The sequence below is a fragment of the Aspergillus candidus genome (assembly GCF_002847045.1).
Source record: "Aspergillus candidus strain CBS 102.13 unplaced genomic scaffold BDW47scaffold_20, whole genome shotgun sequence".
Lineage (NCBI taxonomy): Eukaryota > Fungi > Ascomycota > Eurotiomycetes > Eurotiales > Aspergillaceae > Aspergillus > Aspergillus candidus.
The window spans coordinates 336,409-354,659 of record NW_020194025.1 but is presented as its reverse complement, the minus strand read 5'-3'; the positions used below and the strand labels follow the sequence as shown (position 1 = coordinate 354,659).

Sequence of the window (18,251 nt, the reverse complement as noted above, 5' to 3'; positions counted from 1 at the left end):
TTGATTGCCCCTACTGGAATCTGACTCACTGGGGCCCTGTCACGGGAGTCCCAGCTTTATGATATGAATGTTTTCTTTATAAATTAGTATTTGTTGCTGTTATTGGTTAATGGCTATTATAAATTTTGAATTTATCTATTCTTTATTCAACTTCGGGGACTACTTATGGACTAGTTCTCGGTTCATTGCGGATATATATAGATGATCCGCTGTCAATATCCGGACGCATACAATATTATATATCGTACGATGCATGTATTTGTCAATACACATACACATATTTCAATGTCACCCTTGATTGAGCTATGTGACTTCCAATGATTCAATGAGAAAGGAATCTGGGTTATAGTCTTCCTCTTGGCCTGTCATAGATGATGCGACAATCTCACTCCCAAGGTACCACTATAGAGTCTGTACTTATATCTGATCAAAGCCGTCACAAGGCCAGTCAACGCTGATCAACTGTCAGCGGTAGTCTGGTCTGTGCCAAGAGTTCTATTTGTTCCTAAATGGGGCAGTTCGAGCACAGCCTACCTCAATACTACCTACCTGCCTACCTACAGAAAGAGCAACAGCCTTGTGTTATGCCAAGGTGGTGACATGAATGAATTGGACTCAATAGGATATCCCAACAACAAAATGGTTTCAACCATTCAATATCAATTGTGAACTAGACAAAGCCTATAGTCAATAGATCGAAGTGGATACAGAGGCAGGACCAACCTGAGGGATTAGGCAGATGTGGCACCCCCACCAATAGGAGAGAGTCTAGCCCACCTGCCCCAGCGGAATGCCAGGAACCTCAGGCTCCATCGGCCGGATTCATTTAATACTTCGCCCATCGATCTATCCACCATCCATCCATCCATCCACCATCTATCCATGATCCATCCCATTCATTCCTTTATGGTCGGACCGTTGTCCTCTTCTTTTTCTTGATTCTACTCTATTCTCTTACATCATCACCGGTCTTTACGTCTCTATCCTTTGTACTCATCCTTCCCAACTGGGTCTCCAGCTTATCGTCGACCCTTCCCCTCTCCATTCGTCATGGCTCAGAGCGACTTTATCAATGCGATGACCAATCGGTCGCTGCGCACTGTCCGTGCGGTATGTATCTGTCGCGACCCTTGTTTATCATGGCAGCTCTTTATCTTTAAAATACCTTGGTGATGGCCCTCTAATTGTTCTGTCGCCGCTTTAGGAACTTGATTTCCTCGCGGATGCGTCCGTTCTTACGCCGCAGCAAGTATCGACCATTCTGGCCAACCTACCCGAAGAGAGTATAAGTCGGACCGCGAGCCCTGCACAGCAACCCCCTGTGCATCAGCCTCCCGTCCTATCTCGGGTTCAGTCTCCGCCGGCCCCTTATTCTCCTCCGGCCCCCTACTCTCCTCCTACAAACCAGTTTGCCAACACGACGTTGAACGAGAAGGCTCCTACCCAGCAGCCCCCCACGCCGCACCAGTATCCCAGTCCGGTTCCTGCTGGCCCCCCTCCTGCCTACCCGCATGCCGGACCCCCCGTTCTGTCGTTCGCCACAGCGCTATATGCGTATACTCCCACGGACCCTGGAGACTTGGCCTTGCAGCCGCACGACCGGATCCAGGTTCTGGAGCACATGAATGCGGACTGTATGACTGACCCTACTTTTTGCAAGTATGCCCCTAGCTGACATACGATCTTTTTAGGGTGGCGTGGTCGCAACGAGCGCACCAGCCTCGAGGGTATCTTCCCTCGAAGCTACGTCAACGTCATCGAAGAGAAAGGGGCCGTCGCTCCTCCCCCGACCAATTATGGAAACGTGCCCCTCGAGGTGAGCCAGAGCGGCTCCGGTCCCGCTGACCCGAATCAGAAGGAGAATGGCAAGTTTGAGCAACATGGCAAGAAGTTTGGCAAGAAGCTCGGCAACGCTGGTAAGTTCCCCGCACCCTTGACGCTCGCACATCAGCGGTCACGATTGGACCATTGCGATGATGATTCCCATACATCTGTACCACGATGGTAAATTGGTGACCTGACTGACTGGAAAATCTTAGCCATCTTTGGTGCCGGTGCGACGGTCGGTTCCAACATTGTGAATAGTATTTTTTAAAGCCACAGTCACCTGCGTTTCTGAACCCAATTGGTCACATAGGCCTTTTGGTTGTTAGTGTTCGAATTGGTCTTGTTATCCCCTTTAGTTTGTACCATGGGACTGGCGTTGGTGGTTTCTATGTCTGGTAGCTTTGACCCCTTGAAATGGACGAGTGTGCCACAAGAATGATCCTATTGTGGGCTGAGGGATACCTTTGATAATAGAATTATTGATACTCCGTACAATCTCCCGTTCTTGGAGGAACGTGTTGTGGTGCTTTGTAACATGCATTAAGGGTTACAACTACCTGGATATTCCCGTGACCAAACGCCATCTCATGAATTTACCTCCCAGTTGGGCTCTTTCCACATCTACCAAACTAGTCTTGCTCCCCTTGGTCTTTCCTCTTCTGTTCCTTAGCTGCCCCTCTAGTAATAACCAATGTACGACGGACGGAAGGTGGGTCAACCACCCACGTCAGACATTTAAGCGCCCAGCTTTAGGTCGTTTCACCTCACTACCGACAAATCACAACGCAATCATTCCCCGTCTGCATGCCACACAATGGGCGGCTAGCAACAGAGCCCGACCCCCCTGTTCATTGGTCGAGACTATAATTGATATTCGAACCGCTAATAAGGAGCACACATCGACGACCAGGATGCTGCTTGCGGGGGGCTGTGGCAGGCGGCAGGCGAGGCTGAGGTACATATGTCTCTGGTGAGATTCGCCCCTCGGCCGAGTTTCAACAGAGGAAAATAAGAAGTCAAGATGGAATTGAATTCTTGCTGTGGACGACTGGTTTAATGCAGTGGTTTTGCACTGTGTGGGCGTTGTCTAGTTGCCCCTCTTGTATGTGGTCCAGCCAGTATGTCTAGTGGATGGGATCAATTCACGGATAATCTTGCGACGGATTTGGTACGCACGTCCGACCCCTCCACCCTTTTTTTCTGTTAAATTTGAAACCCGACTTCTAGTTTTGGAAAACATGGGCATGGTCGCTAACTGCACCAGGCACCACTTATTACCCTCTTCGGTGAACGCCTCACGAAGCAGTTTCTCTCCGAGTCGACCAGTCTTCTAGACAACTTGATCTTTGCCTTTTCCCCTCTGGGAATTTTGACTGCGGTTGTTTCAGTTATTCGGGTTTGCGGAAACTCAACACTGCGCGCATTTATTGGACGGGCTCAAGAAGGCCCAGGAGAGGCGGAGCATGAGCTCCTCTCGTGCGTTTCCGAGACTACGGCCGAATTATTCAACAACGGTGGCATATCTAGGGTATTTGGACGACCTCAAATTCTCGAGGTAGTAGTATGGAATGAAATCGATCCTACTACCAAGGAGACCGTTCGAAAAATTGGAACGCTGCATCAAGCTATCCTGGAAAATGCTTGGATTGTGGGGGAGGGCCGCTCAATGCTGGACATTAGGGGGTATATGCCGGAGCTTGATATCCCAAACTTGTCGTTGAATAAAGGCATTAAACGGAGGAGCCAGGGCTGGTTCTACTGCGCTGCGGCGCTAGGCATTGGTTTGCAAATAGGTAAGTTTATAACATTCTCCTTGGATTTCCGACGAACCCTCGAACAAGAATATACTCTAAGACCTCTGTTGACAGGTACACTCGCATATGCTGCGGTCACGGTTTTTATATATCCCAAGCAATTTCTCAAAGATGGAGACCCGGTGCAGAGCTACGCGTTCCCGTTATTTGTATTTGGCTCGGTGTTGCTCTGTATGGGAATGTTTCTTTGCGCATACATCATCGAACGCTCTTCTACTGAGTGTTATCTTCACCCTGCAACACCAAGTACGATGTATTGGTTACAACCCGGGCGACAGGACGTTGGCGACCAAGTTTTTGGTGCTTTTCTTGGAGTCGATGAAGGCTACGAAGCCCCACCCACGGACGATTTGGCGTACGTCAAATCCGTGAGAGGACGTGGACGTAACGAAAGGGGGCCACTTCTGTTATTCACCATACTGATCACCTTGATCGGGTTTGTCGTCCAATTTGTCGGCATCCGCGGGCTGCACTCGTCTGTTATCATAGCAGTAATGGGGTCGACATTGTTGATGGCCATTGTGCGGACATGCCTCCGGGCCAAAAGAATCGGCCCCGAAGAGAATCGTATGACGGAGGCTGAGCGGCAACTGACGGCTCACAAGAACCAAGAGTTGGACTGCTTCGCTTTTCACCTGGAGAACGTGCACACCTTCAGTATCATCTCGAGCAGCACCAGACGTCCCCAGTCCAGCACCCAACCGTCTGACGATGTATCAACCGAAAGTGCGACACCTCCAACTAGTCTGGGAACTCGACTGATACGAACGAGAACCCGCTTAGCTCAGCTTACCTCAATCCAAAGCCACCACCCGAGTATGAATTGGGACGGCCTCCCTATACGCCAGGCCGCGCAGAGCCTCGCAAATACGATCGAAAAGACGATGAATCTCGTGTCCAGCTGGAAGGCCACAACTGACGACACAGCAGAGTTTGATATTGCGTTTGTGTGCGATGAGTATCATCTATACCCAAATGCAGATGTGGAAACGTATACGATCACACTTTCAAGGCCTGACGGAACGCTACATTGGCGGGTTGACGAAAATGAGCTGGAGGCCATCCTTGGACTATGGGCTTGGTATTTGATCAAGATCAATCCAGATTGGGTCCATCACAACTTTGGCAGGCTTGTGGGGCTGAATCTAGCCCAGGCTACCGCCGAGGAAACCGATCTCGACTATTATAGATGGATATACCGGCATACGGAACCGAAGATGGTTTCGAAGAGCATGGTAAACCTCCCTGACCAGATGTTCGGTAACTGGTCAGAAGAGTACCTCGACGACAGGGAGATTCTGGCGGTAAAAACCGGGAACTGCTTGGAGATCATGGTCGCTCAAGATATCTACGTGCAGTTTCTCAGGAGCACTCTCGGGAACCTACAACACTTGGGCGGTGATGTTGATCTGCAGCACGGCCCACAAAGCGGATTCTTCGTCTACAATAGCCGCCTGGATGAGTTAGTTAACTGCTTTGAATCCGCCAATTTGGGTACCCGAGAAGATGCATTGCTGTGTATTGTGCCGGTGTTGCAAGACCAGTGCATGTTGCCCGAGCTGGCAGGCGACTCGAAAAACATAAGAACGCGTGTCGGGCAAGCCATAGCAAACAACAACTGGCCAAATGCATTTTCGATCCTTCACTGGCTTTGTGAGCGTTCACATGGAGCCGAGTTTGAGCATTCGCTGTTCGAGCTAGGCTACCTCTGCCGTCGTGCCATGGTCCATCCTGATACCGACATCCAGAATGAAGGGTATAACCAAGTATATATTGCAGTAGAAGACGACCCAAGAGCAAGATTTTTCAAGACTTCGAAGATTCAACGATCAGCCGAGTGGATGTCCACAGATAGGCGACCGGAGCGTTGGAGTGAATTCGTCTCGCAACTTGGGTGGATCGCCTGGAACATGGCTGAAAACCACTGTGACAAAAGAGCTATACAGGAGCGCTTGGAAAACTTTGGAATAAACGCAAGATCCGTCCCCGAATCCGAAGTGAACAGCAGTCTAGCTGAGGGACAGGCAGCAGAGCAGGCCGTGCTACAGTGGCTGACCACTAGCGACGAAAAGTTCCTCAATCGTCAGGGCCCCGGGATGGAGGACCGGTCGGCACTGGACTGGGTATGTCAGAATGGCCACCATGCTCTCATGCATTGGCTCATCACCAGATGGGTCGAATATGACGATAAGAGGCCAGGGCTCGTCTACAACGCTCTCCTCTGGGCCGCTGAAGGACGTTATCGAGAAGCAATTGCCGCGCTCTGTCGACGAGGAGTGGATATCAACATGCACGAGCCAGATGACGAAAGCGGTCTTACACCATTGATGCGGACAATTGCAGTGACAGACCGAAGCGCAGCTCTGGTGTTGCTTGAAGTTGGGGCCGACGTCAACGGTAGAGATAAACGAGGGGCAACTCCATTGATGACCGCTAGTAACACAGGAGACGAGGAGACAGTTCTCCGTCTCTTGTCCCTTAGTGCCCAGATCAATGCACAGGATAACAACGGGTTCAGCCCACTCTTCTGGTCGACGATCAGCAACCAAGTGGCCGTTGCTAAGATACTCCTAGACCACGGTGCCCGTGTCGACCTAGGTGGATTTGGTGTAAGTACACCACTGATCAATGCTGCAGCAGAGGACCTCGTGGAGATGGTAAAGCTGCTTCTCTCCCGAGGCGCAGATGTAAACGTCCAAACATACGAGGGTTCTACGGCATTGATTCTTGCAACCCGAAATAAAAACACAGAGGTTGTGAAGCTACTGTTGGATTACCACGCCGACGTCCATAAACAGACGTCAAGTGATGAAACCGCCCTTGACTGGGCAGAAGGGATGTGCTATCTCGAGGGGATTGAATTATTAAAGCAGGCATATTCAAGATCATCATGAAGGGACTCAAGAGCGGTTTACATATGTTGATGGATTTTTTTTTATGCCAAACAAGGGAGAATTAGACGCATAAGTAGAATACTAGATATACCTGCCCAAGGATATGACTTGATGTCACGGTATCTTTGTCTGAGGATCCCCTACTATTTCTCATTTTATTTTTATTCTGCCTTGTCCTCCTTCCCCCCGCTTCTCCGCCCCGTTTCATCACCACTCTTGGAGTTCTTACATCGCGGGCTATCTACCCGAGCACTCCCATTGGAACTTGGCTGATGCATAGACGTATTCGATTGGGTAGATGATCCTCTGTTTAAAGACACTGGCGATTCGACATGATCGGCTGTGCTGGCCTGCAGGCTGCAGGCCCTATCACATCGCTCACGAACTAGTTTCGCTAAGCGCCGCCTAGGATCTCTCGAAGCAATCAACGTCCATCATGTCAGGTCTCGGCGTCTACACAGACCATGCGATGTCCATGCAGACGGTCTCATTCAGTCGAGTCTGCTGGCGGGGGAACCTATAATAACCGGACGTTTCCTTCCCAAATTCTATTATGGGAGCTTTCTTGTTTGATTTATACCAAGTCGAAGAAGGCTCACGATACCTTTATACATATAGCCTCCCCCGCGCTTTAGTCCTGCCCGTTGGTTTTTCTCAGATCAATTCAATAGCGGGGTAGTCATACAAGAAGATCCGCGTCGTTGCGAGCATCCTCCTACGGAAAAGCCAAAAACTCACGACCGAAAATGACGAATTATGCTCCTCCAGCCCAGGAGATTCAATATCCTCGTGAGTCTGCCAATTCTAGCAAGGAAAAGCAATTAAAGCTGATGTTCATTGCCAACAAGCCCCTCCAAATGCTGCAGGTACACAAAGCTCTACTATGCCATCCTCTATCCGCATTGGAACCATCCTTACAGTGTGCAGGCTTCCAGCAGAACTCTCAGGTTTCTGCAGCATATCCTCCTCCGAACTTTAGCTACCCGCCGCCTCCCAAGCAGCCGGCATCTCCTCCGGTGACCGGATCTAATAACCCGTATGCAGCGAGCGTATCTCCTCCTCCGCAATCCTCGACACCTCAGCCTGCTGCCCCCGCTGTGCAACCCCACAGATCATCTGTCAGCTCGGCGCAATTTGGCCCGCCCGTTAATGCGACCAATCAAGACGAAGTCGGCACGTTCAATGGTGGGAGCTTCAGAGTTAGCCATCGAGACAGCAATTCGATTGTCACCCTGCAGTTGGCTGTGGGCTGTCCGATAGAGGCCAAGCCAGGTAGGCGTTGCTCTTTTTAGTTATACTTTTGGCTTGATACTGAGGCGTGGATCTGGTTGATCCAAGGAGCTGACTATAAGCTTAACAGGGGCGATGATCTCCATGTCTCACACCATCTCAGTCAGGGGAAAGATAAGTTTTTCTCTGAAAAAAATGTTTGCCGGCGGCGAGATGTCATATTCGATCTTCACTGGACCTGGTGAACTCTTACTGGCTCCATCAACCTTGGGCGACATTATTGTTCTGCGCTTGAATGGCACAGATTCGTGGAAAGTCGGCAAAGATGGATTTTTGGCGTCGACAAGCGCTGTCCAGAAGGACTACCAAAGCCAAGGGTTAACCAAAGGTGTCTTCTCCGGCGAAGGACTGTTCATTTACAAGATGAGCGGATCAGGCCTTGTCTGGCTGCAGAGCTTTGGTGCTATCATCAAGAAAGATGTAAGGACATTTCTTTCCCAATCTACAGTGCCATGCATAGTCTTTGCCCTGGCTTGACAGCTGACTGGAACCGGTTTTCATTTTCTAGCTCCGTGACGGTGAGGCATATTTCGTCGACAACGGCCATCTTGTGGCGTGGAATTGCAAATACAGGATGGAGCGTGTTGCTGGAGGAGGCATAATGTCCAACCTGGCCTCCGGAGAAGGTCTCGCGTGTCGCTTCGACGGCCCGGGGACCGTGTACATGCAGACGAGAAACGTCCAAGCCTTTGCCGCCCATATCGGTGCGCATACTGCCAGTAATTGAGGGCGGATAACGGTAGATTGATGCTTATGAGCTGGTCTCGGAACAGTGTTATTGTTTTTGGTTCGTATTTCCTTTATCGGGGTTTCTGTTGTCTTCATTTGTTACTTGGGAGCGAAATGCACCTGTATATGATGATATATAGCATGTTTCATTAATGAGTCCCTTCTCAAGACAAACAACCTCTTCGAGGATACAGCCTACTGCATTATCCTGACATAACACAAGAAGCGAACAATATACAAGCATATCAAACCATGTACCAGTCATTTCATTGATGCCATGCTAAATCTTCACATCGTCTCTGAAAGCTTTTAAAGAACTCCCCCCCGTCTCCCCCAAATCAATCTCTTAACCAACACAATCTCGTTCCCCCCACACTTAACACGACCCACAACGAGAAGGCAAGAAACATAAGAAGAAAATCTTTATACGAGAGAAGTAATGGGAGGAAAGCAAAAGTCGAGAATCGCCAGGAAGAGAGAGCGAGTAAGAGTAAAGGGGGAACGCTACACGATGTAGCCAGCTCTTTTGCTTCCGTACACACAACCTCTTCCCCAAGAGAAACAAAACAGGACAGAAAGATAAAAAAGCTTTTTCGAGCCCGTTTAACCCTGTCTCTTTCTGCGGCCGACTTGGCCACGGAAACCGGTCTTGATGGCCGCGACGGAACGACGAGAACCGCACGAATTGCAGGTGACGAAGTACAGACGGTTCTCACCTTTGTTGAGCTCGGTGTCGCCGCTGCGGCAGGTTTTGCAGGTGACGTATTCGACTGGAAGATGTTAGTGGTATGAACGGGGGGTTTTTTTTTTTTTTTTTTGAAAACGAGTAATATCCCAAGAAGGGAAAAAGGGAAGACATACCGATGTATTTTCTCAGGACGTTCTCAATCTGCTTCTGCTGGAAACGACCCTTGATAACCAATCGTCGCGAACCGTCCACACTACCGCTGGTACCCAATTCCGCGAACAGGAACTGCATGACGTGGTCGTCGGACCGCTTCATGCGCTTGCAGATATCGGCAATGTTGGCAAAGATGGTACGACGGTTACCCTCACGCAGACACTGCGGGGGCGGGATCTTGTAGGACTTGGTGCCGCTGGAGAGCATATCCGGGTGGTGGCTCTGGATGAGGGAGAAGAATCGCGAGACGAGCAGCGAGTAGGGGATGGATTGCGTGGCGTCGTGGGCCCAGATGCCCGTGCCGGCCTCGAGATCGCCCTCGGGCAGCTCTTCCTCCTTGGGCTCGCCGTCGGCGGTCTCCTCGCGCTCGCCCATGCCGGCCTCGGCCAGCTTGGCCTCGAAGTCGTCCACCTTCTTGGTCTTCTTCTTCTTCTTCTTCTTCAGCGCCGTCGGGTCGAACTCGTCGCCGGCCGCTGTGGGGGTCTCCTCGTCGCCTTCGCCGGCTTCGCCCTCCTTGGGCTTCTTGCTCTTCTTCTTTTTCGTCAGGCCCTTGAACATCTCGGTGACCTCGTCGACGGACTTGTCGCCGGCCGCTTTATCATTGTTAGAACATCAAATTTTTCTGTTTTTCGATATCTCCAAAGGAAGTAAAGACATACCCTCTTCGGCGACAGGCTTCTCAACCTGAGGCGCCTCTGTGACCTCTCCTTTGGTATCCATGATGACGGTACCTTCGCTAAAGGCGACGGACTTGCGTAGCTTCTGTGGTTCGGTCTGAAAGTCAACCCCGCCGGGTAGCGTTAGCCTAGGCGATCTTGTAAAAAGTCTCGCGGGGAACAAAAAAAAAAGGCAGTGTTAAAGATGGAGACGATGGAAACAGAAAAAGACACTCAATAACCCGAGTACACAAAATAGATAGGTACGTCGGGATTAGTAGAGGGTCAAGTGGGTAGTGGGCACAATGGAGTCGTCGTAGAAATAATAGCGGCCAAAGCAGAAAATGTGGGCGAATGATCGGTAAAGAACAAAACAGGGGGTGACGTACAGTCTCCGCCATGGTGATAGGGACTCTCTCTAGGGGACAGACACACAGCACAGATCGATGGAAAAATGAAACACTCACACCACAGTTGAAGAGGAGGGATTCTGGGTCGCAACTTGGGTCGTCGTGAAGCTTTTGGATCAGCCACGGTGATTCCCATCCAGCCGTTCCAGCGATGGCGACCGGCGTTATCGGGTCACGTGAGATGACTCAACTGTACACCGTACCGTATTTATGGTATTACCCCCCCTCCGTGAGGACACCGCCCGTTCTGCCGTGACAGCAGTATCGTTGCCTGAGGTATGAATATTATCCCAGTAATAGATTACATCAGCCACCACTTATGCATGATGCATGCATCCACACCTCAGGCAGACGCGGATCTTCCAGGCGGAACTCCAACTTCCAACCTATCATCCTCGCATCCTCGCATCCTCCCACCTCCTTGCACCTCATTCAGTCGTTCGCGCTTGCAGCATCACCCCCCTCCATGCTGCAATTCTTCTCCAAGCGGTAGGCAGGCCACTGCTTGAGCAACATTATCACAACACCACAACTCCATCTCACCATCTCGAAGAACGATCGACCAATCATCCACCCATCAATCCGACCCGACATCACCCACCTCTCAAACAACACCCATCCCCATATTATCCACAAACATGGCCTACCAATCCCCCTCCGCCTCAAACCCCTCCCTCACAACCTCCGCCTACATGGTCCCTGACCCCTCCACCGCCGACCCCAACGCGGCCTACTCCTCCGACGAAGACGAGATCGCCTCCCTGCCGTCCGAATCCACCACGTCCTCCGAGCTCGCAACCCTCTCCGACGATTACTCCGACGCCGAGGAGGAGTGGCGCGAGAGTATTGAGCAGCTGGAGCTGCTGCTGTCGATGGTGATCGTGCCGTTTGTGGGCAAGTTTTTGGGCCGCAAGTGTGCTTATTGGGGTATGCCTTAGTTCCTACCTTCATCTTTCCCTTGTTATATCTTCTTTTGGACCTATTCCTCCAACGTATATATATGTGTATATGTAAAGTCTAACGAAATTCAGGCTGGACGCGCTTCATGGAATGGAAATACCCCGTCGACATCATCGTCAAGAACCAAGCTGCCTTCAAGGGTGCCGGGGTCGTCGGGGCCCTCGCGTCGCTGTGAGAGTCTCTCCCCGGTGCAGGATAAAGGAGAATTCATTATTGAAGATTCTCGGTATACATATACAACATACACATGCATGGATGGTCAGGTCATAGCCTGAAGGTCTTGTTTGTGAGTGGCATACTTGGCTTGGCTTGGTTGGCTTGACTATCTGTTGTGATGGATGGATGGATGGATGGACTGTACCGCTTGTGTTGCGGGGAACTCGGTCCGGATTGTTTACAGCGCGTCGGCATAACTTGAGAGCAGAATTTTATACCCAATTGATCCTTTGAGAGTGGTAGTATTATACTTTCGCCGAGCATACCTTAAGCGCAATCGATGATTTTGTTGGAGTAGTGGTGGAGAACTCCAGCTATACCATGACATGCATGAATATCCTTTTATATGAGACCCAGCTCTCATCCAATCTCTCGCTTGCCAGGAAGAGAGAGAGAGACCTATCTAACCCCTCCTCCCAGAACTCCACCCTCCAGTATCAGCCCGCCGACGCCTATTCACAGCAGCAACATGTCCCCTAGCCGTAGCCCTTCTCTCCTCCATGCCCTCCAAGCATCCAAACCCCGTCCCCTCACTAACATTCTCCAGCGCAGGTCTCACAAAATAGCTAGGGGCGCCGCACCCGTCCGGTATAAGGAACCGTTCAAGCGGGCTCTCGATGCAGATCCCAGGGCGCTGGTCAAACAGTTTCAAGTCGCCCATTAGCTGCTCCAGGTGCGTCTCTCCGGTGGATGATTGCTGCGCTAGGTGCGTCTGGTGGAGGTGGAGGTCGGAGACTATGTCGGGACCCCGGGAGGTGATGTCGTTGGTTTGGTGGGTAGCGGACGTGGCCGTGTTCAGGGAGGTGTAGAACTGGTGGATTCGCTCCTCTTTGATGATTTTTTCGACCCAGGGGATGATAGAGTCTGTTGGGTGTTCCTGGGACCTTGGTTTAGGGCTGATTGGGTCCATTGGTGGAGAGGCAGACTTACGCATTGGAAAGATTGGTCATGCAAGGCGAGGTTGGACTCAGTCAGTTGGTAACTTGTGAGGCTGGGCGCCATTTTCAAGGCGGGATATGATTGAGAATACAATGCTATGGTGGTAGTCGTGTTCGTGGAAGAAGAATGGGCATAACGAGGACCGGTGGTCTGGGAGACAAGTCAGCCAACGTCGGAACCCTTCTTATACCCGGGGTTCCAAGTAACTACCAGTCGAGATATGAGCCGCAACTTCCCTCTCCACTGCCAAAAAAGCAACGACCAACAGAGGGCTTCATTCCGCGAACCTGGAACTGTCATCCACGTCAGAAGGCTATCCCAGAATGCGCCTTTTCCATGACTGCAGTTGGACTGACCACCAGGAACGCGACCACATGGACTCGGGATCGTCACGTAATCTAACCCCCGGTGATTGAACAACACCGGGATTTGATGGGATGTGATTAGGCAACTGGGGACTCCTACTTTCCTCGGAGTGAGATGCATAAGCTCATGCAACTAGGTGCCACATTGGTACGCTGGATCCCAGCAAGACGCGCCCACAGTCTCAGCCAGGCTGCGGATATGAAACGGTCGTTTCCGAAAATCAGGGCAAAGGATTCATTCCCCCGCTCACGTCGCAGGGTTTCAAGGGACTCAGCTATGTCCTTAGGGCTACACCGCTGGCCCCGAGCGACTGGGATCAACTAGTGTCACCATCGTTGGGTCGAGGATCAACAGGCCCTTTCCCTAGTTGGTGACTGGACAAACCACCCTAATGATCTCTTGGACGACAGGGAGAACAAAAGAAAAGAAAAGAAAAGAAAGAACGAAAGAGGGAACAAGCCCAATCTGCCCTGTTGATTTTATCATATATGACGATGCAGTCGCTGACCCATCCTCACGGTTTCGGGGCATGATTGCCCATCTCTTTTCAGGTGTTTGACAAATTAGCCCTGTCAGGGGAGGGGTTGTTTAATCATAGTCCATGCCTTATCCCTTTAGCTTGGATAATAGGTCCCTGCTAGATTCATGGGTTCTTGGCTTACCGACCGCTTGGGTGTGTGGATCCCAAGATGCTCCGCGCCATGGCCCACCGTAGGGGCAGAGCGCCGTGTGGCCAGCCTATCAGAACCAAATAGTGGCCGCGGGGCCCGCCGGGCTGGTCGTTCTGGACCATTGGGTCCATATCAAGTTGTCAATAGTCGGACTAGTATGTAGGTACTTCTGTCAGATGCAGACTGCCCAGTACGCTCAGACGGATCATCGGCTTTTTGGATTGATGTCGACCCACTCATCAGGCAAGGTTTCAGGCTGGGCAAACAGACCCCGTACTAAAACTTGATATTGGATCCGAGGCTGCGTTGTCAGATGGTATTATAGGTGTAGGTGATTGAGCATGTCAGGGATACCGCTCGTTTGGAGTCTCCTCTCCAGCATCAAGTTCCGTCTCGCACGCTTTGTCTTTATTCCCCACTTGGTAGCCTGCGCTTATTGGCTCTGTTCCCTAGCCTTATACGACTTGCATCTTCCGTCCCAGTGGAGTGGTTCATCCCGTGGTAACTGATAGGTATCGCATATCTCCTTTATGGACACCTCTTCTGCCCAACAACCGAAAGTGTGTCAAATGACCTTGCAATGTTGATTGCTATTGGCCTGATAAGCAAGCCAAATGCCCCTGTCAATTGCTAAGTAGTCCCCGAGTCAGAGAGTTTGCTCAGCGCCTGTGCCCTTGATGTTTGAACGTCAGACCGTACCTGATGTGCTCGGAGACGGTATCCAGATCCTCGGGTCCGAGGAGCCCATTGCAAATTCAGCAAGAACATGTAAGCCAACACTCCAAATCCACTGAATATATAAGCAACTCGAAAGCAAAACAAATGCGAATTGTATCATGTATGGAGCATTAGGTAGCAATCACATGCTTTATCAATATAGCTTATTTTGGCGCCAAAAATTCACTGGCAGCACAGGCTCATCGGTGTCTAGAACCCGCACGGAGCCTAAGGCAGGATCTATTGGCATACCCGATGCAGAGATGCCCCCTGTATGGGACTTTCCACCAATTCCTACCGTAATTGCATCATGACATGACCCCTGGTGCTTGGGTCCATATGCCGACTGCGCAAATTCCGAGCTTTTGTTCGTGTTCTGAAATTCAGTTGGAGAGTGTTCTTCCTCCAATGCGGTCCCTGCCGTGTCGAAAGGGGTACGGGAGAGCGGTCTAATAGTCAGTCCGCAATAGTAATGGAGATCCTGCGTGGCCGGACAGATGCTGCCATTTCTCCTTGCACCCATAGTGTCATTCATGTAGTCCCCTAATTCAACCCCCAGAATGCTTCCTGGGGCCACTTCCTCAGAGTGGACAATCCCTTCATATTCCGCATCGAGGTCCGCAGTGTACAATGTTCTGCCGATGTTATATTCGATGCCAACATCGTTGTGGGTGTGAGCTGCTGTGTCACCAGCCCTATCCAGGCCATGGTCCGATGTAGACTTTGCAGGCGTGCGACTTCCATGGACCTGGATCCACGAGGGAGAATACAGTGCTCCCCCACCCTCCGATATCCCTGCCGAGGTTGGGGTACGGGTAACCATGCTTGGTAGACCGAGAGCATAATCGGATGTCCCATCGTTCGTTCCCATCACCATATGGCTGCTTCCCTCTCGCGGTTCATTCGGCCAGTTTTCACGTCCAAAAGATTGCTCCGGGGGCCGAGAAGGGTTATCAACAAGGCCAGATCCATGTTCAGTTCCACTTTCCGAAGTGATTCTCCTTCTCTTGAATGGTCGCGCCGTGGCCATAGTCGAGTCATTAGGGGTTATACTGCGTCTTTTTGCTGACGTGCGCAGGTTAAGACCCTCCGCGAATGTGGTCCCGGTTCCATCTGGGCCCCATAGTCTTTGGCGTTTCTTGAGTAGGGATTTCAATTCGTTCAGGTTCCAATACCTTTTCGTTCTGTGCGATATACTCGCGGTTCCTTCTCCAGAGGCCAAGTCAAACAGTAGAAGGTGCTTGCAATAAAGATCAAATAGCCGTTCTAGCGCGAGCTGAGTCTGGTCAAAGTAGAATGCGTTGCAGGGCTTAGGAACGCGAGATCGCCCCCTGGGTGCTTCATCGCCATCCAAGGTACGGCCTCCGACAGCAATTCCCCTATAGGATGTGAAGTCAGAGCCACCACATCTCCGTATACTTGTCGGGTTATGGGATGAAGCAAACCCTGTATACTGGTTTGTTGTTTTCAAGAGCGTCATGTCACTTGGCTGGGATCTTTCCTCCTCCACGAACTCAGATTGACCGACGTTGTTTGCGCGTGGGCTGTTGAAGGAGAATCTATCCATCAATTTTTTGGAAATCCCAGTTCGCGAGCCACATTTCCTTTCTTTATCGCGATCTGTCCAATGATCTTCTTTGTCAGGTAGTGGCGCTTTTTCCAGGAACTCTGTTTCTGAGAAAGCGAGAAGAGACTCTAGAAGAAGAACCTGTTAGATTCAAGTCAGTAGAATAGGTATCTTCCTAGACGCTCCTACCTTGACCGGTCTTGACAGCAGACGAGGCCCTTCCCTTCCCGAACAATCCCAGCTGGCCGAAGCATCAGCACCATGTCTCTATGCCAGTGGACATTCAACTTACAGTCACGCGGTTTCGGGGTACGTTTGAAGCGTGAAAATTGTCGTTTATAGTGTGATTTCTGTTTTTCTTGACGGGTTTCTTCTCGGACTTGGTGCGATGTTTCTCTTTCGTCCGGGAGCTTCCGTTGTATTCGTAATGGTCGTCTTTGGTTTTGTGTCGTGGTCTGCGCTCATACCTACGCAATTCTCCCTCTTCCGGCCTTTGGTGGCCGGAAAGTGGTCTTCTGGCTACGCTGGATTGGTCATAGCAGTCCTCTGTCTTCGATAACCACTCGTGAATAAAATTTCGAGATGCGAATTCCATGTCGCAGGTCAAGCTGGCTTCGATGTGATGGCTTGGTAGGTTAGGTGAAAGTTCAAGAACAAGTCTTCCAAGCAAATCAACCACGACCGATGAGATGCCGCATCAAGAATCGTTTGCTTTGGAGAATCTAAGTTGGAACGATAGGTACTCGAATGATCCTCTCCTTCGAGCTGTCCAGCCACGGAGAGAAACGGGGGTCGCAGTTGCCCCAAATGTCGGCGTCGGTTGGAGAAATCCACGATTTCCCAATCTAGCCCATGTTTACTGCCTGGTAGATGCCTCAGTCACCAGTTTGGAATTCAGAGAGTGAAACATGATCAATGGCTCTTGCACTTCATTCATCCTGGGGCACAGAATGGACTGGGTAGGCATGCTGTATTAACGTCCCTGTCAGTAATTATCATGCGTCAACAGCCAGATATGATGCTCCTGGTCACGGCTCGAGACGGTCCTTCTTTCCAATTTAGAGAACTCTACCTGGATTATATACAACATTGCATATGGAGAGGTCGTCTCTCCACTGTTTGATCATGTCTATTACTAAAGCGACATTGTCTCTTTTCTCTCGTTCATTGCAAATTTCATATTATTTTTAATCCAGACGTTCTATCACTTGTAGTGGGCGGGCTGCCTCTTTTACTGTCCGGGACGGTTGCTAAATCAAACGTCATTTAGAGTCTCATCCTATAGGATGAGTGGGCAGGGGGGAGGGGAGGACAATCCCAAGGGCGATCCGACGACCCCCACACAGTATCAATGTGTCGTGTGCAGGGAGTATGGACCCAAGGAGGACAGGATAGGTAGCCGTTGCTCTCATTGCTACTGCAAGGACTGTCTCATTCACTACCTCGAACGTACTCTTGCCCAGGATTTCTTTTTCCCTCCCGAGTGTTGTGGCGAACCCATTCCATTGACCGCCATGCTGATCTTCCTGAGTCCTGAACTTATCGAACGGTACCTCGAGCGAGTGGTCGAGAAGAACGACCGGGACAGGACCTATTGTGCAGACCCGCACTGCGCTCGCTATCTCCCTCCGGCCAGAGGCTTGGACGACAGTGTTCGCTCGTGCAAAAAGTGCCCGACGCGGACATGCACGCAATGCAAGGCCAGATCGCACGATGGTGCTTGCGTTAGCCACGACTCCGACGTGTTGCAGATGGCTATAGACGAAGGCTGGAAGCGTTGTCTCGAATGTCGCAACCTCGTAGAGCTGACCTTTGGTTGCAACCATATCATGTACGAGCATGGCCCCTCTGTCGACTCGTACGAGCACACCCTCTGACCGGCGCTTGCTTTTCCCCCTCTAGGTGCCGTTGCGGGTATGAATTTTGCTATGACTGCGGGGTCAAGTGGAAGCGATGCAAATGTGACGTGTGGAATGCGGATCGGAGAAGGATGGCGAGAGATATGGCCTACCGGTTTCTCGGTCAAGATCCACAGTATCCTCCACCCCGAGGAGTGTTTCAGCAACTGTCCCCGGTTCTGACGCATAGTCAATGTCCGCACGGCGGCTGGCATAGCCTTAAGGGAGCATATCAATGTCAACAGTGCCGAAAGAAACAGATCAGGTTCATCTTAAGGTGTGGGCAATGTGGGATGCATGTCTGTACGCACTGTCGATGGGGCACGGATCCTCAAATGGGCGCGCATCGTCGACGGGAAATGCAGCATCAACGGGAAATGCAGCGTCAGCTGGAGA

At 50.9% G+C, this 18,251-nt stretch overlaps 8 protein-coding genes across 8 annotated transcripts; 5 read left to right on the top strand and 3 right to left on the bottom strand.

The window, feature by feature from the left end:
* Positions 1–766: 766 nt before the first annotated feature.
* On the top strand, positions 767–2,395 carry BDW47DRAFT_28826 (SH3 domain-containing protein). Its single transcript, XM_024818666.1, has 4 exons — positions 767–1,110; positions 1,205–1,634; positions 1,692–1,916; positions 2,040–2,395. Exons 1-4 carry the CDS (start codon positions 1,051–1,053, stop codon positions 2,093–2,095), a joined length of 771 nt encoding a protein of 256 aa, XP_024672414.1. The 5' UTR covers positions 767–1,050; the 3' UTR covers positions 2,096–2,395.
* A 144-nt stretch (positions 2,396–2,539) lies between these two features.
* Positions 2,540–6,567, top strand: BDW47DRAFT_105335 (ankyrin repeat domain-containing protein). Its single transcript, XM_024812533.1, has 3 exons — positions 2,540–2,995; positions 3,092–3,620; positions 3,696–6,567. Exons 1-3 carry the CDS (start codon positions 2,948–2,950, stop codon positions 6,533–6,535), a joined length of 3,417 nt encoding a protein of 1,138 aa, XP_024672413.1. The 5' UTR covers positions 2,540–2,947; the 3' UTR covers positions 6,536–6,567.
* Positions 6,568–7,195: 628 nt separating this feature from the next.
* BDW47DRAFT_28792 (AIM24 family protein) lies at positions 7,196–8,722 on the top strand. Its single transcript, XM_024818665.1, has 4 exons — positions 7,196–7,324; positions 7,463–7,807; positions 7,896–8,245; positions 8,334–8,722. Exons 1-4 carry the CDS (start codon positions 7,282–7,284, stop codon positions 8,550–8,552), a joined length of 957 nt encoding a protein of 318 aa, XP_024672412.1. The 5' UTR covers positions 7,196–7,281; the 3' UTR covers positions 8,553–8,722.
* A 266-nt stretch (positions 8,723–8,988) lies between these two features.
* BDW47DRAFT_28779 (translation initiation factor eIF2 subunit beta) lies at positions 8,989–10,285 on the bottom strand. The gene is made up of 3 exons (XM_024818664.1): positions 10,115–10,285; positions 9,416–10,048; positions 8,989–9,324 (listed from the first exon to the last, which is right to left on the bottom strand). The coding sequence occupies exons 1-3, from the start codon at positions 10,173–10,175 to the stop codon at positions 9,158–9,160; spliced, it is 861 nt and encodes a 286-aa protein (XP_024672411.1). The 5' UTR covers positions 10,176–10,285; the 3' UTR covers positions 8,989–9,157.
* Positions 10,286–11,159: 874 nt separating this feature from the next.
* On the top strand, positions 11,160–11,656 carry BDW47DRAFT_125539 (uncharacterized protein; the record flags this gene model as incomplete). The annotated part of the gene is made up of 2 exons (XM_024816402.1): positions 11,160–11,448; positions 11,553–11,656. 2 exons carry the CDS (start codon positions 11,160–11,162, stop codon positions 11,654–11,656), a joined length of 393 nt encoding a protein of 130 aa, XP_024672410.1.
* A 478-nt stretch (positions 11,657–12,134) lies between these two features.
* BDW47DRAFT_125538 (uncharacterized protein) lies at positions 12,135–12,699 on the bottom strand (the record flags this gene model as incomplete). The annotated part of the gene is made up of 3 exons (XM_024816401.1): positions 12,135–12,149; positions 12,236–12,574; positions 12,628–12,699. 3 exons carry the CDS (start codon positions 12,697–12,699, stop codon positions 12,135–12,137), a joined length of 426 nt encoding a protein of 141 aa, XP_024672409.1.
* Positions 12,700–14,106: 1,407 nt separating this feature from the next.
* On the bottom strand, positions 14,107–16,924 carry BDW47DRAFT_131603 (uncharacterized protein; the record flags this gene model as incomplete). Its single annotated transcript, XM_024817348.1, has 4 exons — positions 14,107–14,211; positions 14,689–16,098; positions 16,250–16,616; positions 16,818–16,924. 4 exons carry the CDS (start codon positions 16,922–16,924, stop codon positions 14,107–14,109), a joined length of 1,989 nt encoding a protein of 662 aa, XP_024672408.1.
* A 257-nt stretch (positions 16,925–17,181) lies between these two features.
* BDW47DRAFT_131601 (E3 ubiquitin-protein ligase) lies at positions 17,182–17,834 on the top strand (the record flags this gene model as incomplete). The annotated part of the gene is made up of 1 exon (XM_024817347.1): positions 17,182–17,834. Exon 1 carries the CDS (start codon positions 17,244–17,246, stop codon positions 17,832–17,834), a length of 591 nt encoding a protein of 196 aa, XP_024672407.1. The 5' UTR covers positions 17,182–17,243.
* Between the last annotated feature and the right edge of the window lie 417 nt (positions 17,835–18,251).

Bases quoted from the DNA above. Each gene is read 5' to 3' on its own strand.
- BDW47DRAFT_28779 (XM_024818664.1), bottom strand. From the start codon at position 10,175: ATGGATACCAAAGGAGAGGTCACAGAGGCGCCTCAGGTTGAGAAGCCT. The intron at 10,049-10,114 runs GTATGTCTTTAC...ACAATGATAAAG, and splicing joins GAAGCCTGTCGCCGAAGAGG to CGGCCGGCGACAAGTCCGTC. The intron at 9,325-9,415 runs GTATGTCTTCCC...AACATCTTCCAG, and splicing joins CGTCCTGAGAAAATACATCG to TCGAATACGTCACCTGCAAA.
- BDW47DRAFT_28826 (XM_024818666.1), top strand. From the start codon at position 1,051: ATGGCTCAGAGCGACTTTATCAATGCGATGACCAATCGGTCGCTGCGC. The intron at 1,111-1,204 runs GTATGTATCTGT...TCGCCGCTTTAG, and splicing joins CGCTGCGCACTGTCCGTGCG to GAACTTGATTTCCTCGCGGA. The intron at 1,917-2,039 runs GTAAGTTCCCCG...GGAAAATCTTAG, and splicing joins CAAGAAGCTCGGCAACGCTG to CCATCTTTGGTGCCGGTGCG.
- BDW47DRAFT_28792 (XM_024818665.1), top strand. From the start codon at position 7,282: ATGACGAATTATGCTCCTCCAGCCCAGGAGATTCAATATCCTC. The intron at 7,325-7,462 runs GTGAGTCTGCCA...TACAGTGTGCAG, and splicing joins CCAGGAGATTCAATATCCTC to GCTTCCAGCAGAACTCTCAG. The intron at 7,808-7,895 runs GTAGGCGTTGCT...TAAGCTTAACAG, and splicing joins TCCGATAGAGGCCAAGCCAG to GGGCGATGATCTCCATGTCT.
- BDW47DRAFT_105335 (XM_024812533.1), top strand. From the start codon at position 2,948: ATGTCTAGTGGATGGGATCAATTCACGGATAATCTTGCGACGGATTTG. The intron at 2,996-3,091 runs GTACGCACGTCC...TAACTGCACCAG, and splicing joins ATAATCTTGCGACGGATTTG to GCACCACTTATTACCCTCTT. The intron at 3,621-3,695 runs GTAAGTTTATAA...CTCTGTTGACAG, and splicing joins AGGCATTGGTTTGCAAATAG to GTACACTCGCATATGCTGCG.